General features: G+C 37.9%; 1 protein-coding gene across 1 annotated transcript in view; it reads right to left on the bottom strand.

Annotated features, from left to right (window-relative positions):
- ror1 (receptor tyrosine kinase-like orphan receptor 1) overlaps positions 1-14,588 on the bottom strand; it is a gene marked incomplete at its 5' end in the record, with an annotated part of 49,070 nt that extends 34,482 nt beyond the window's left edge. The window contains 3 exons of the mRNA XM_015038334.1: positions 3,290-3,323; positions 3,551-3,838; positions 14,516-14,588. Of these exons, the coding sequence (XP_014893820.1) occupies positions 3,290-3,323; positions 3,551-3,838; positions 14,516-14,588 (395 nt within the window). The remainder of the gene's footprint in view (positions 1-3,289; positions 3,324-3,550; positions 3,839-14,515) is intronic.
- Positions 14,589-15,098: the final 510 nt, after the last annotated feature.

Below are 15,098 nucleotides of genomic sequence, written 5' to 3'. Positions count from 1 at the left end.
TTGCAGCAGATGCAAGAAGAAGGCAGTAAAAGTCTGAAAAGATGCCCAAGGTTTGATTTTGCAGTACAGCAGACCCCCAGTATTCAAGGCCCTGCATGGTTGGACCAAAGTCGAACTGATGCGTAGTAACGTGGTTACAAGATATTTGTTTTTGCACTCTGCCTTCACGGTCCGCAAGACGGTAAGCACAGCGATTATGGCAGAGAGGAATGACTCAAAAGTTCGTCGGAGGAGGATATAATGATGGTGGTGGTGTTAGGGGTGGACGACATGAGGTCGAGAACAAAGTGATGTGATTTTGGTCCCTCAATTGCGACAATGAGAACTGATTTTGCCACTTTGGCTCGACCATGCAGAGCCTTTTAGAGATCACAACCACCCATCAATAAATGAAATCTGCAAATATTTGATACACCATCTGAAGATGCCTATAACCTCCTATTTCAATAGTTAAACACAAAATACACCTTCATATGCATTAATAAGCACAGCACAAAAAGTTTTAGTCACAACTGGAGGAGCTAACATCTGATCTTTCTTATGTCCTCTCTTGGGAATACAACCAATATACACCAAGGAAAATGACTGGACTCCAGGATTGGCTGCTTTGGCAATGCCAGCCAATGCCAAGCAGAACAGAAGCTAGGTATTTTAGCTTTCCAAGCTATATTTTCTTAGATATGTGCTTCCGAAAAAATCTGTGAATGTGAATCCGTGAATATGAGATGGTTATAGTAAAGGATGGACTTTTTGCTGATTTAAAGGCTTGGAAAATTCAGAAAGTAAACCATGTTCACCTGGAAACATATTTAATAATCAAGGAGCCATATGAAACTGAAATCAGACTCCTCTATTTTTCTCCTTCTGCAAGTTTCATTTTAGTTCATTTAGACTGCATAAAGAGGTAAATGCCTCTGACTATCTCAAAGAAAGGCACAATCGGTTTAGAATTAAAAACAAATGACAATAGCTAAAGCACACATAGAAGGACTTGTGTACGACTCTAGGTGACTGTGTATTCATTTATCTCAGCAAGGGGGTGGATTTACTAAATGCACGTTATCCAATCAGCGGTCGGAGATTAGATGTGCAGAACGCTGTGTGGAACATGGCAGTGAGCCTCGGCATAATGTCACTGCGGAAAGTCATCCAGGCTGTGTCCTTTGATCCTCAGAGAATCAAATCAACAGACAGAGTTTGTGGTGTTTTATTCAATAAAGCTGAGGAAATGTCAAAACAAAGCGAAAGAAAACTTCCAGACTCAAAATGAATTTTCATCCTGACAAAAGTGTTTCAACGGCCAAAAGAATGTTCTCGGTTTGGTTTCATTTACCACCCTGAAGACCCCCTCCGTGTTCTGCTCATGTTGAGCAATCAGTGCTGTGGCTGGTTCTGCTGTACGCTCACACAGCTGGCAGATAACTGGGTTACTATTTAAGGCAATAAAATCAAAACCATAGAGACAGATGAGGGTCATTCTGCCATTTTGTGGATTTGAGGGAGCAAAGATTTAGTGAGAGTTCAGGGAGGAAGCATCTATAGCACTTTGTATACATGTTAATATTTTAGTTTATGTCTTGCCTAGTGGTCTCAATTATCCAGGCAGGCTGTGGTTACAAGCTGGACATCGTGTTTTTGCACCAGCATCTGTGTTGCAACTGGTGTGCATCCATTGGTCTGCTTGATTCCACATTCCAATGTTAGCTGAGAGTAAACAGTAACCATTTAAATTTGAACCATGTGAGCTTACAGAGCTGAAGAAGAAAAAAACAAAACAAAATGCTTTCATTTTTACTTGACTAGATGAATGCAGCATGTTGCTTTTACGAAGAACCAGAAATCAAAATGTTCCTTCGCCCCCCTCAGAATCAGGGAAGAGAGATCACACCAGACCTGTGCTGCAGAAGTCCTACTGCCCCCCAGGAAAATGTGGGCTTGATTGTAAAATTGTGTTGCTCCTTCCTAAGGCCAAACGTTGTCTGGCGAACACATTTCCTTTGGCTGTGCTTTTAGCTGTTGAGCCAGCTGGAGCACTCGGGTCATCTGGAATAATCTCTCTAGTTGTTGAAGAGTGCCTGTAGCTACTGGAGCAACTGCCCCGACAATAACCCAGTTAAACAGTCGCAATTCTACTTTCTTCGCCATTTAAATCAGATTCATTTCACATCGGTCAGTTTTCCACCAGACATGCTTGTTTTTGATATTACATCTGTCCTTTCTTTATCAAAATGTATGTTGTTTTTTGTCATTTTTATTCACTTTGAAATGCCTTGCTGCTGAAATGTGCTATACAAATAACATTTTGAAATTTGATTTTGATTTTATTTTTTATTTCTATAGTGTTTTTACTCTTAGGTTGTCGTGTCTAGCAGGATTTTCTATCACACTTTTTTCCTTCCACTTAACTTTCAATTGATCAGCTTGAATAAAAGACATGGAACAACCAGTCTCTTCTTTTGGAGCCTGTCAATCACGTCTGGACAACTTTTAAGTCAGCAGTATAACCAATAGCAGTAAAAGCCACAATGGCTATAGAATAACATTTTTACATTAAAGATAATTTTATTGCTCTGACACAATATTCAAGGTTTCTGAAAAACTGAATTTGGATTTTAATTTGCTGCAAGCTATAATCATAAAGTTAACAGATGTAAATATTTAAATTATTTCTTTGAGTGTGTACTGAATATAAGTATTTTTACATTACATTTTTAAATAGAGTTAAATTTGAACATCTAACCTTCAATTTATATTTATAACAAAATGTGCAATATATGGATCAAAATGATTATTTTCATCTTGGGGAAAAACCTGACAAACTGCCAAAGTTTTTGGTACAAATGTTTTCAGTCTTTTTAATGTTGTATGTCTGGGGGACAATTCACATTTTCTTGCATTTTCTTGCATTTTCTTTCTGCTGTCCCTTTATTTGTAAACAATACAAATTGAATTGAATATTGGGAAAAAAAATGTTAAAAACATATGATTAACAAAAGTAATAGAAAAATCAGAACATCACACAACTTTATGAAATATTTTGGTGGATCTTTGTTTTTTGTTTAATCAGTGATATTTGTCTTGTTCATTTATGTGGTTTTTACTTTAGACACAGGCGAAACATGATTACTAAAAAAAAAATCATTCTTTTGGAACCCACGATTAGCATGAATCTCTTAGGTTTAGGTCTATAATTTATATAACTAAGTTATAAAAGTCTCAGATTCCCTGTAGTCTGCACTGCACGATCTGACAGATGGAAAGAAAAATGTGCAGAAGAAAAGCAACTTACGTTGGCCGTCCTGATAGAGGTGTAGGGAGTGGATCTGGAAAAGAAGACAAGGGGAATTTTATGACAGGATAAACAATATTGCTTCCAGATTTTCTCTATGCAAGCAGCCAACGAAGAGAGGAATCAGCTGGTTTAAGTGTTGCTGATGAGCTTGGAAAAGATGAGCAGAGGAAAAGCCTTGTCATTGTACAAAGATATATGTGTGGCAGTAAGTTTTTCTTTTCGTAAATCACTCAACAAGATCACTTAAGATGTTCTTACCAAATTTGACAAACAGAACCCCTGTTGTGGAAACGGTACCATGCACGTTGGTCGCAACGCACTGGAAGTAGCCTGTGTCTGTGGTGTCCAGGTTGCGAATTCGCAGGCGTGATCCGTACGACATGGACCGGTAGGAGACCCGCCTTGGCTCCTGCACCACTGGGGCGTCGTTTTTCAGCCAACGCACGACAGGCTGCGGGTTCCCGGACACACGGCAAATAAGCTCTGCTGTTTGACCCAGCGACGTTGTTATGTTGTTCATGGGAGCTTCGAGCCGGATAAATGCCCCTAGAAGACAGACAGGATGAGTAGGATACAAAAATAACAGGATAAGAGTTGTATTGAGCAACATTACTGCCTTCAATTTCTATCTGTAGGTACGAAATAAAAGCAGAAGATTTAGAAAATACATAAAATCAGCTGGAAAAATTGGTGCAAAACAAATGATTGATTTCAGTCCCAAGGCTGGTTTTGCACATCGTTCTGTGGTCACCTTAGCTGTGACACCTATTTTCACTTTTCATCGTAAGATGCGGTAAGAGACCCTGAGGTTTGAGTTACTTAAAGCAGAAGCTTATGAAGGAGAAGAACATAAATTATTGAAGAAGTTAGAGAACCCACAACATTTAGGTTTTGAGCCTGTTTTGAGTTGCTTTCTGAAGTGGTTAGGTTGCACACTAGCATTTTGCCAGCTTTTCTTTTCCTTTTGCTCTTTAAATAAATTCCACATCTTTACAGCACTTTTTCTAAAACACATCTAGGACAAGTTACAAAGCAAAAGTCAACTTTGAATAAACAAGTTACAAGTGTTAAATACTTGCATTATATTTTACCACATGATGTTACATAGCTCACAATTAGCTCAAGTAATGACGTTATTTCAGCATAAAACATGGTGTGTAACTGAAGGAACTTGTTCACAGAAAAATAATTTTAAAAAAAATTCTCCTTTCAAATTTGTCCTAATAGTTAAAATCACAACAGGCAACCTGATTATTCTGACGACTCTGGTGTAAATTGCCTCATGATTTGCACATGACCTCTTTTTTGCATCAGTAACTGCAAATATTACAATGAAGACCAACAATTTAAGTCATTTGTATCTATTCTGGTTTTGTTTGGTTGCAGTTATCCTAGCATTGTTGTTGGAAAAACATCCGACTGCATCTGGGAGAAAATTACTCCCAGAATAAGGTTTCTGCTTCAATAAGAAAAGTATGTCATTTTAATGAGATAAAAGGAAAAATAAAGTTTCCCTTTAATTGCATGCATGATAATTACTTAAAGCGGGTAAACGGTGTTATTGCAAAGAGACGTTTGTCCAATAACAATGTTTTAGGAATAGATTTTTGTTTGTCTGTAGCTTAAGAATTAAATGGGGAATGCAAACTCTGGTTTACTCTCATTTAGCATGTGCATGTAGTGTAATAACTTCGCCCCTCTAACCATAAACATAGCTGCTAAGTATTTAAAAATGTAAGTAAGCCCTTAAATAAATGTTGTGGTTGCCATCTAACTGACATCGTACATTCCACATCATAAAGAAGACATTGGCCCCAACCACAAGGCTAAAGGTGTTTATGTAACCCATTAAAACAAGTATGAGGTCCCCACCAGAACCAAGTTGGGCTTAAGCCAGGTTTTGGGGCAGTTTGCTGCATTTTGCAGCTTTCAGTACGTGGCAAAATGTTTGCCACAAAAATGTGAACACTTACAGAAGATAATGAAAATTGTTACTCTGAAATTACTCTGTATATTCTAACATCTAGACAGATGGTGGCATCCAATTGGATATTCACAAAACAACTAAAAACCCCTAAATCTGAACATAATATAAGAATGACAACCAAACACACTGGAGAAAACAGGACCAACTGTTCACTATGATGTTTTGCCAGAAATATCTACAGCCTTCCTCCACAACAAATCAAAACTCTCATTACAAATCCATGTAAAACAATGTCTGGTCCTTTACATTAAAAAATAATAATAATAAAAAAACCTCCACCATCCACTGGGGGAAAAATATTTATTCTCAAGTGTTTTACAAAAAAACAGGAAAAGATGCAGTTATTATTTATGAAAACTAATGATGATATCGTTTGTAATTAACCTACATGCACAGTTTTTTCTCGTTACCACAAGTTTTGCACCAATCTCCCTGTCTTTGACACATCTGCTACTAAATCCTATGTCAAGTATAGGCAGCAAGAGTATTCAATGTCCATGCAGCATATGCATGATTGGCAATTGAAATATAAAAACCTACCAAATATTGCATTCAAGCAGTCCATTTTAATTCCACGCAATGATACTGGAATGACAATGTTTATTACCTGATAATCGATAAGGTGCTGTTTGTTCTTAGCCTATTCAATAATAGGCCAAATGACTGTAATTAATATCAAGGTAAATACGTAATTGCAATACTTTTGAATACTACAATAACATATTATTATTAACCTACATTTTAATGACTCTTGACTTTCTTTTTCATCAATGCAGTTTCCCAACCATTTTATGTGAGCTGTTGCATTTTACGTACTAAAAATACACATGTGGTGGGCATCGAAGGCAGCTGGAGACCATGCAACTTCCCAGATATATTATTAGCATGCAGAGAAATATGATATCCGACCACAAATTGCATCCATGCATCCCTTTGCAATAGCAATTTTGCACACATTGAAACTACAGTGAAAATTGTGCAGCTATTACTGTAATTGACAATCCCCCTATTAATTTCCTAAAAGTTATTTTGTATTCATAAACATTGCATTTAAATGTGGAAACCTTACCAAAACACCTGAACAGAACTTCATTTAAATGTACATCAATAGCTTTAAAAACTATTATATACAACTAAAGTCAACTCCTAATGGCTGAAAAGGAGAGATGATAATAGCAAGCAAATTTGCTCTGTGGGCACCAACTTATGTTTTACGACCAGCTATATAAATTATACACCTCTTTTAAGTGCCAAATTTACCAGAACCCAGAGTTTAACACTGATACATGGCATGCTATTTGAAAACCGGGAAAAAAAATGAATGCAAGATTATCTTCACCATATCTTTCCTAAATGTGGTTAGAAAAAAAAAAAAAAGCTTCCTGGAAAGCCACCTAAGAGTTTAATGTGCTGGAAAACATTGGTCTTAATGTCATAAAAAAACTCCGGAAAGTTCCTTCAACCCCAAAACCCAAGCTTAGGTATGCAGAAATGCTTCTGGTTTCACAAACTGGCCAAGACAAACAGAGGCGAAGAAGCACATGGAGGGGAAATCTCAAATACTCGTCGGATGAACATGAGTGAATAGAAAAGTTGGCGAGGAAAATATACTGTGGAGGTTTGTTCGAACTGAAACAGGGCGAAGCAAAATATTGCACTTTTACATCTACGCCACTATTAGAGGCTGAAGAACCCTCTGTACCCAAAAAACAAACAAAGACCACCACGGTTTCCTGTTTTCAATAAAGTTCCCATTAAGGATGTGTTTACAGGAATTGTCTTCTTTTCCATTTGGTGCTCTGCTTGTTTTCATCCAACAGCAGCAATTTTCAGACTGGACTGCAATCTGGACTTAATAGGAAGTCAACCTGGACTAGGACCTCATATTTCCTCAAACTCCAAGAGTTCTACAATGTGAAAAATATGAACGGACGTATGTATACAATGGAATCAGTTTTCAGCAAGTTTTTTTTTTTTTTTTTTTTTTTAAAAAAAGGGCCTGTTTCTTTATGAAGTTCTGAGGTAGGGCTAAGACACTTTCCACTGTGCATATTACGGTATATTTTAGTGTTTGAACTATTTAAATAGACAGTTTTAAGCATTTATTGAGGCGATATCAAGTATTTGCAGATTTAAAGCCATCAGTGAATGTTTCTGACAATACAAACTGGAAGAGAAGGAGTTTGTCATATTTCTGACTAATCCAAAGATGAGGAGCCAGATCATTTATTCAAATAAACTTTAGAGAATAAAAAGGGTGAACAAATCATAATGGTAATGATTTATGACAGAGTATGGGAGCTCAGAAAATCCCTCTCAGAAAGAAAACTCCCCATCTTTTTTTCCCTCTAACTCAAGTTTTCTTCTCCTACTTCTGAAGAATCATGGACCCTTCTATGAAAGGTCGACAAATATAGTCCGCTTTTGAACTGCGTATTAACTAAATCTATGTGAAGTAACAATTACAACACAAAATAGTAATGCATTAAATTATAATAATCCAAATAAGTCACAAAGAAATCCTGGTTAAACCAAACAAATCCTCAACTGAGCTGAAGGGGCAATTACAGAAGGAAAAACCGCTGCTGGGGTTGTACCACCAAAGAGAACTGAAGCGGCTGATGTGACCAAAACCTACAAAATGGCTACAAGGTCAAAAATGAAGGGCACCAAGGAATGGCTGATCAGCCCAGGGGAAGACTCGAGTTCTGTTAAACCCAAGACTTGACAAATGTCTGACAACATGTGGAGAACTCCACCAAGAACAGCAAACTTGTGTCAGTTCTCTCCCTTCTCACTTACTTTGTATTTGTCCTCCTTTGTCACTATATTATAAACAAACGTCTTCAATATTTGCAGATTTCAGTCTCTTCTTTATAGAGACCAAATCCTTCAGTAAATCCAAGTAAGACCATCTGGAAAAAATGTCTTTCCTCCATTACAACTTGTAATATTATGATTTATTTTCTGCTACATAAAATGTTCATATCCTCCTTATGTTTTTTCTTCAACTCCTCCTCAACTCTACTGAAAAGCATTTCCAGGCAGGAAAGTAACTAAATCTCACTTATTTGTGAAAAGGAGACAGCATAATAGAAACGAGAGAGTCTGCAGGGATCTAGACCCAGTTTCTGATGCGTTGTCTCAATGAAAAACTTGGGCCCTCTTTAAGATTTGATCTGACATTATAAAATGAGAAGAAAAGAAAATGTAATCCAGAAGTTTATGGAGCTAATTTGTGACATTTCTTTTTTAATCACAGCTTGTTTATGCAGCCATTTTGCTAATCTGCACTTTGTTTGTTTTTTTTTATTTGATTTGTCCTCTTTGATTATGTTAACATTTCCAATGCCTCAAAAACTCATCTAAGATAAGCAGCCATGACTGCGTCATTGTTTTTTTAGGCTATTTTTACTCGCTCTAAATAACATAACATTGTTTTCCTCTAATCTTCTGTGTCGTGTGTATTGAATTTACTGCATTAGCAGACTCACGTCTTTAAAAGATAAAATGACCTCAGTGTGGAGTCAAACTATTAGTACTGCTCGGTGCAATAATAAGCAGCCGTCATGTGATTTGTTGCACGACCAGAGTAAGAGGTTTCATCCCTATAAAACATTTGTAGAGGACATCAGAAGCACTTTTTTTCTTGGATTTTCTTCAAAGCTCCAAGTTTCCTGGTTTGCATTAGTTTGTTATTTTGAAAGTTCTCAACTGATAAAATGTTCTCATTTTCTGGTCCTGATGTGATATGTGTGTAATTTTAGTTGTCTCAGTGGGAAGAAATGTGGGATTTAACAAGATTGTATATTTTTATTACATTTTACAGTATTTTTTTTAAAGGTATCTTCTGTTGTTTTGATTATTTATTAATATCGCTCGAATTGCTCTGTTGTTAAATTTAATATTAAATATTCATGAAATGAATCCTTTTTGTGTCTGTGTGAAGAGGACAGCCAATAATTTAAGGCAAATTTCCCATATGGCTTCACAGTGGATCAGTTGACTTGCAGCATGAAGGTTCTAGGTTCGAATCCCAGCCTGGGCTCTTTCTGCATGGAGTTTGGAGTCAGTTAAAGGTGATGTAAGTGTGAGTTCATAAGCCCCGTCTCCATTGTCAAGTCTCAGTCCAGATGGTTAATATCTGGTTTGGTTCTGGCCAAGCTGGGGTGTGTCTCCACTGACAGTGTGCTCCTCGCTATGTGGGCGTGAATGTGGGCGGGCTGTGTGGTTGAATCTCCATTGATGTCACTTTTTGTGTGTACCCTTGAGTGTTCAGTTTCTCCAAAATCGCTCTGTATATTTGTTTATTGTGGGTTGCCTCTTCCACTTGACGCTGTACCTTCCACAAATACCATCTTGGTCATCAAGTGATGAAAATCCACGAGTCAGTCAGCGAATGCAGTCTGCTGCCAATCAAATCGCTTGCTCGCAATACCTGGTTTGACCCGACTTGTACCATCCCTGAGGTAATTCCACAAAAATGGGAATTACCTGGAAGAGCTGACTGGTGAAGAACTTGTTAATACTATACCCATGGAGAAGGGGCAATAGAAGACCAAAGAAAAAGTATTCATTGTGTTGTGTCTAAAATTGAGCTAAAGTGCAATTCCGACCAAACGAGTTCCAACAAGTCATCTGCTGCACCGTAGTCTTACTTTACGGAAACAACTTCACCATGTTTAGCGGTAAAACTACACATGGATGGGTGCAGATAAAGGTCAGCTGCAATGGGTGTCGCATTCATCCTGATGAGGGTATATGACTGTTCGACTGTGCAAGCTTACTCCTGGGTCTCTGTGATCCGAGTGCCAAACCATCAACAAAAAGGCATGGAGGTCTGCAGAGAATCTCTGCTTACATGTGCAGTCAACATTTAGAGGACCAAATTCTGCCCACTCGTTGGTTAACCTAGTATTGCATCTGAACACACACATACTTTTAAATGAGACAAGGTGCTTTTGCCAGAAGGCTGGGGGAGGAGGGTCAGAACAGTGACTCACTTTAATAGTGTTTCATTAGTTGGGTTGATGGAAAAGAAAATGATTTTTGGAGTGGTGTGTCTACGTACTCCATTAGCTGTTATAACTACTGACAATAAAGCTCAATGAGATTAGAAAAGGAGAGAAAAGAGGTGTAGAGGAGGAACATGTGTCTGTGTAACTAAGCCTCTGTATGTAATCGTCTTGTGGTAAGTGTTGTGGTATTTGGCACAGGGGGCATGTTGAAACTTAAACCCTCGCTGAGGATTGTCTTTTAATGTGGCGGGCGGCTAAAATGCTGCCCTGTCATCGGTGCACATTTTCCCCTTGCTGTACTTTGGTGCAATCAAACGCTCACGTGCGGACACGTAGCTGTAAACACAACCAGCGAGATAGAGACCTTTACATGCTCAGAGCAACCTCTTCGTTTCACCACTGAAACTGTATTCTGCAAGCAAACGCGTCTGTTCGTAATACCACACATATAGAAAAGCTGAGCAAGAGATCCTTTCAGGAAGGCTCAGAAACCTAAGAGTCTCCACGGCTCACTAAACATTCTCAGCCGATATGAAATCTGAACTGTAGCACTGTGCCATGTACGGAGAGGCAAAGGCGGAGAGGATCCCAGAACTGGCCCTTCCAACTATAAATTATGGCCAGAAATATTTGCTTCTGGATAGGTTTGTTGGTGGATAAAAAATGTAAATATTTCAGTTGCATAAAATGTGAGAGCAAGGAGCACTTGTTAGAATATTCTTCATTCATGCTTGAATGATAAACAAGCCTCTGGTCACTAGGTGGCACTACTGCTAAAACTAATCAACAGGTTGCCTGTTCAACCCAGCAGAAGAAGTAGCCTACAGTCAAGCACACCAGTGTGTAGGACTGACGGAGGACGAGAAATAGAGAGGTTTATGGGAGTGAAAAGCAAAATGGCGGAGGTGTCAGGGGCAAGTAAAGATATCCAGCAGAAAATGGCCAGAAAATATGAAACAGTCTACATAGGTCTTGGGTTTACTGTGAATCCAAAATGTTATGCACTTTTTATCTCTTCTGATAATCTAAAGGCGATATTGTTTCAAATTTTGAACATTTATATATATATATATATATATATATATATATATATATATATATATATATATATATTTTTTTTTTTTTTTAGAAAAAATAAGATGATGAAGCATCCAAGAAACCAATGTTTGGAGCTTAAAGCAAGTTTGGAATGTTTGTGTTTAGTCTAAAAATGCACATCCGAGTGAGTCATCTTTACTTCCTCTCTTTTGAGAATCATACATACTGAGTAGTCTTGCTAAATGTTACAAATTGAACTTGGAAAATGTATGAAAACTAAATAAATAAAATGAGATGCAACAACTTAAAACTTTGCATTGAAAGTCCTTTTATATTGGTCTAATGTAACATTTAAACCTTCCAAGAAACTATAATTTGCTGCCTTACCAATGAATGTTAACAGAACAAAATCATTAGATATACAGTATATTTCTGTGTAATGAATCAATGTCTTACTAGTATTACTTTTACTAAATTAAATACATTTAAAAATGTATTTTAATTTAACAGACTGCTGGTTATGATTGATATAATAAAAGTTGAATCATTGTACAATAGGACAATCTAAAAGGTAAGAGAGAAAGATTAAAATATTGAAAATTAGTAAACCACCATCGCCTCCGATTTTATCGGCACATTGAGGGTCTTCGGCATTATGACTTCATGGTACCGATACACACCGACATCACCATACCATCTTATTGTTGTGCCATGCTGGTAAAACACAACTTTATTTGCCTGCAGACAAAACAAGAACTACAATGACCACTTCATTAGAGTAAAAACAGATGTGGATGCTAAGCTCAAAATGCTGACGCACTGTTTTACAAGTTTAAATGTTTTATGCTGTGGAAAAACGAAGCAGGCTTTGTGATTTGTTTGGATCTTCTCCTGGTTGTATTTATGATGTTCTAAACATCCCTGATTGCTCTCAGTAATCATTATCTCCGCTGAACTGCTCAATCATATCCAGAAACTACTGTTTGCCTTTATGCCTGTCCGCTTGAAAATGCCTTTTTATTGTGTACGCGTCGTGGGAAGGATGTTGTGGGAGTGTTGGCTTTGCAAGAGTTGAATTAAACTAAACCAGACAAAGAGCAAAAAATGAAAAAAAAAATAAATAAAGGTCACATCCATCAAAGTTTCATACTCCAGGTCTTCCATGGCTGTGTTTCTTCGTGGGAATTTAGGCGGATCCTGGTAGTTCAAGGAGAAACCAAGGGGAGGAGCAGATTTTGACTGATTACATTGTGCAGGAGTTTAGTGAAAATATCCAGAAAACGTTGTGGATTTGGCTCAGTAAGCGCTTCAGCTCTGACAGGAGAACAACAGCTGCTTCCTCTGATGGGAAGTGCTGAAGAAAGCCTGACAAGCTGCAGGAGACATGACAATTTATTTTCATCGCACAAAAATATATTTTGCTTGGAGTGTTATTGATCTCAGAGAAATGAGTCTGTTAGACAGTTCATCTTTCCAGATATCTTCACCAGTTCTGAACCAGATGAAAGGCATATTTCAGGGATTCACACAGGTTCACTAGAAGTTTTGAGATTTCTCCAGCTTCATCCTTGTCATCAAGTAGAATTCATCTGCAGGGGCATTTTGCTTGGCAGAAAAAAATGATTTGTGGATGACAAATCAACAGCTTATCATGACTCGGAGGTGGTCTAACGTACAATTATTACCCTCATCAGCTAAATTCTTGGCTTGTTTTCCAGACAATTTTTTGTCCACTAAATGAGCCTGGCCGAATGTCCAACTCCAGAAAATCCATTGCAGAAACCTTTAAAAATGATAACCAACTGATTATGGCATTCAACTGGTTCAACTGAATGCTAAAATCTGAATTCAGTTGAACCACAAGTTCAACTGAATTCTGATTATGGCAAAAATATTTTTTCCTTCCACAATTTGATGATCTGACTACAAGTAAAACATATAAAGTAGGTGAAGGCAACCCTGACATCTTACATCTCTTCCCTGCCTTCTTCTTTTAGCAAAGTGAACAGGAAATAGTCATAGACCACACCAGGACAAAGCCTACTTAACTGACATTTACAGACACAAGAAAATGAAATCTAATAGACAGAAACTAAACAAATCCCGAAGCCTGATAATGATTATTTCATTTGATCCAGGGTAGCAGAATAAGTGTTGTATCTATAGCATGCAAGATATCGGCCTTCAAGAATTGTTTGTGGACACTGCTTGGTCAGATCAAAGCTTATTCATAAGTTAAAATCGCCCAGTCAAAGTACAGACCTTAATCAAACTGAATCTGTGAGAAAACCTCAAAATTGCTGTTCTCAGACTCTTCCCCTCTAAATTGACTGTGAACAAACCAGAATGAGCAAGAATTCAGTCTCTAGATGTGCAATGTAGATAGAGACATAACCCAAATGTTTTGAGACTGCAAGTGCAGTGGAAGGCATTTCTACAATGGATTAATGCAGGTAGATAAACACAAATGTAGGTCGACAAAAAAGTCTAAGGTTGTAAACAGTTGATTCCCACAGATAAGTAAGCATAGATTACCAAATAAAAAAAGTACAATGAAGATGCACAAAAACAAAACCAGGTTTTCTAGGTTGATAATAACGTCCACATAATGCAGTTATAAGTTTTTCAGTGAAAATTTGAACAATGCCTCATTTGTAGCTGTGGACCGGGGGGGGCAGAGGAAGGGGCTGGATTACTGCCGACGACATATTCGCGTTTGTAGATAGATTTTTACCCAGAATGCAAATGGAAAAAAAACCGTGAGCGAAACGGTGACTGGTACTGACTAGTATATATTCCATTGAGGGAAACTAAGTTTCATATCTGCTCAAGAGCCCCCCTGGTGGTTGAAGAAAAATCCACATATATATGAAAAAAAAACACTGAATGCTCTCTGGTATTGTTCAGGGGGCCGGACCAAATGAGGAGGCGGGCCAGACCAAGTGTCCGGCCCACAGGCCATAGCTTGGGGACCCCTGCTGTAGACAAACATACTGCAAGCCTTTCCATCAATTATAAGCAGCAGGACACACATAGACAATAAACAGGCTCTAAAGCACTCAGTGAATATTATTTTAAAAATTTGATTAGAGCTCAAAACTCTATAGACAACACATCAGCAAGATGTGACTCTTAAAAATGTGTTCACATTGGTATAAAAGATTATTATTATTATGTTACCTTCTGTGGCGTTCCACGAGGTGGCGGCAAGTACACTGAGGTCCTGGGGAAGCTCTGATCCTGAAGACAGAAGAAGTAAAAAAAGTTAGTCTGAATGATTGCCAGATGAAACAGCAAAAAGTGAATTTTATTTTATGTGTTGTTGCAGAAACATGAAAAATACTCCATAGATACATGTGGTGATGGTGTAGGTTTGCTGATGGAGATCAAAGGACTGATTGTACAACAGGGAGCCTATCAGCAGGCCATTTGGGCCTAATGCGCCTTTATTACCAACTGACGACAGAGCTACGCTTTTCATTACAGGAGGCTGAAAATGGGCTTCAGCGTGTGATGCTGCGGGTCATGGGTGATTCCCTGCAAATTAAAAAGCCAAACATGGAAAGAAAGGTCTCCTGAAACAACAGCCTGCACTACAAATGATTCTCAGAGGTAACATAAAACACACAGGTGGCATCCCATTGTGTTTGTATGCATCGCTATATGTGTAGTGAATAACACACACAATCTCAGTGACAAGCACATGCAGAAAATGTAGGCTTGTGCAATGACATAATCTCTGCGAATAAATATTTCTGCATTT

The sequence above is a fragment of the Poecilia latipinna genome, unplaced genomic scaffold, assembly GCF_001443285.1.
Source record: "Poecilia latipinna isolate Pla-1442-1.1 unplaced genomic scaffold, P_latipinna-1.0 Scaffold438, whole genome shotgun sequence".
Classification (NCBI taxonomy): domain Eukaryota; kingdom Metazoa; phylum Chordata; class Actinopteri; order Cyprinodontiformes; family Poeciliidae; genus Poecilia; species Poecilia latipinna.
This window is presented reverse-complemented; position numbering and strand designations above follow the sequence as displayed.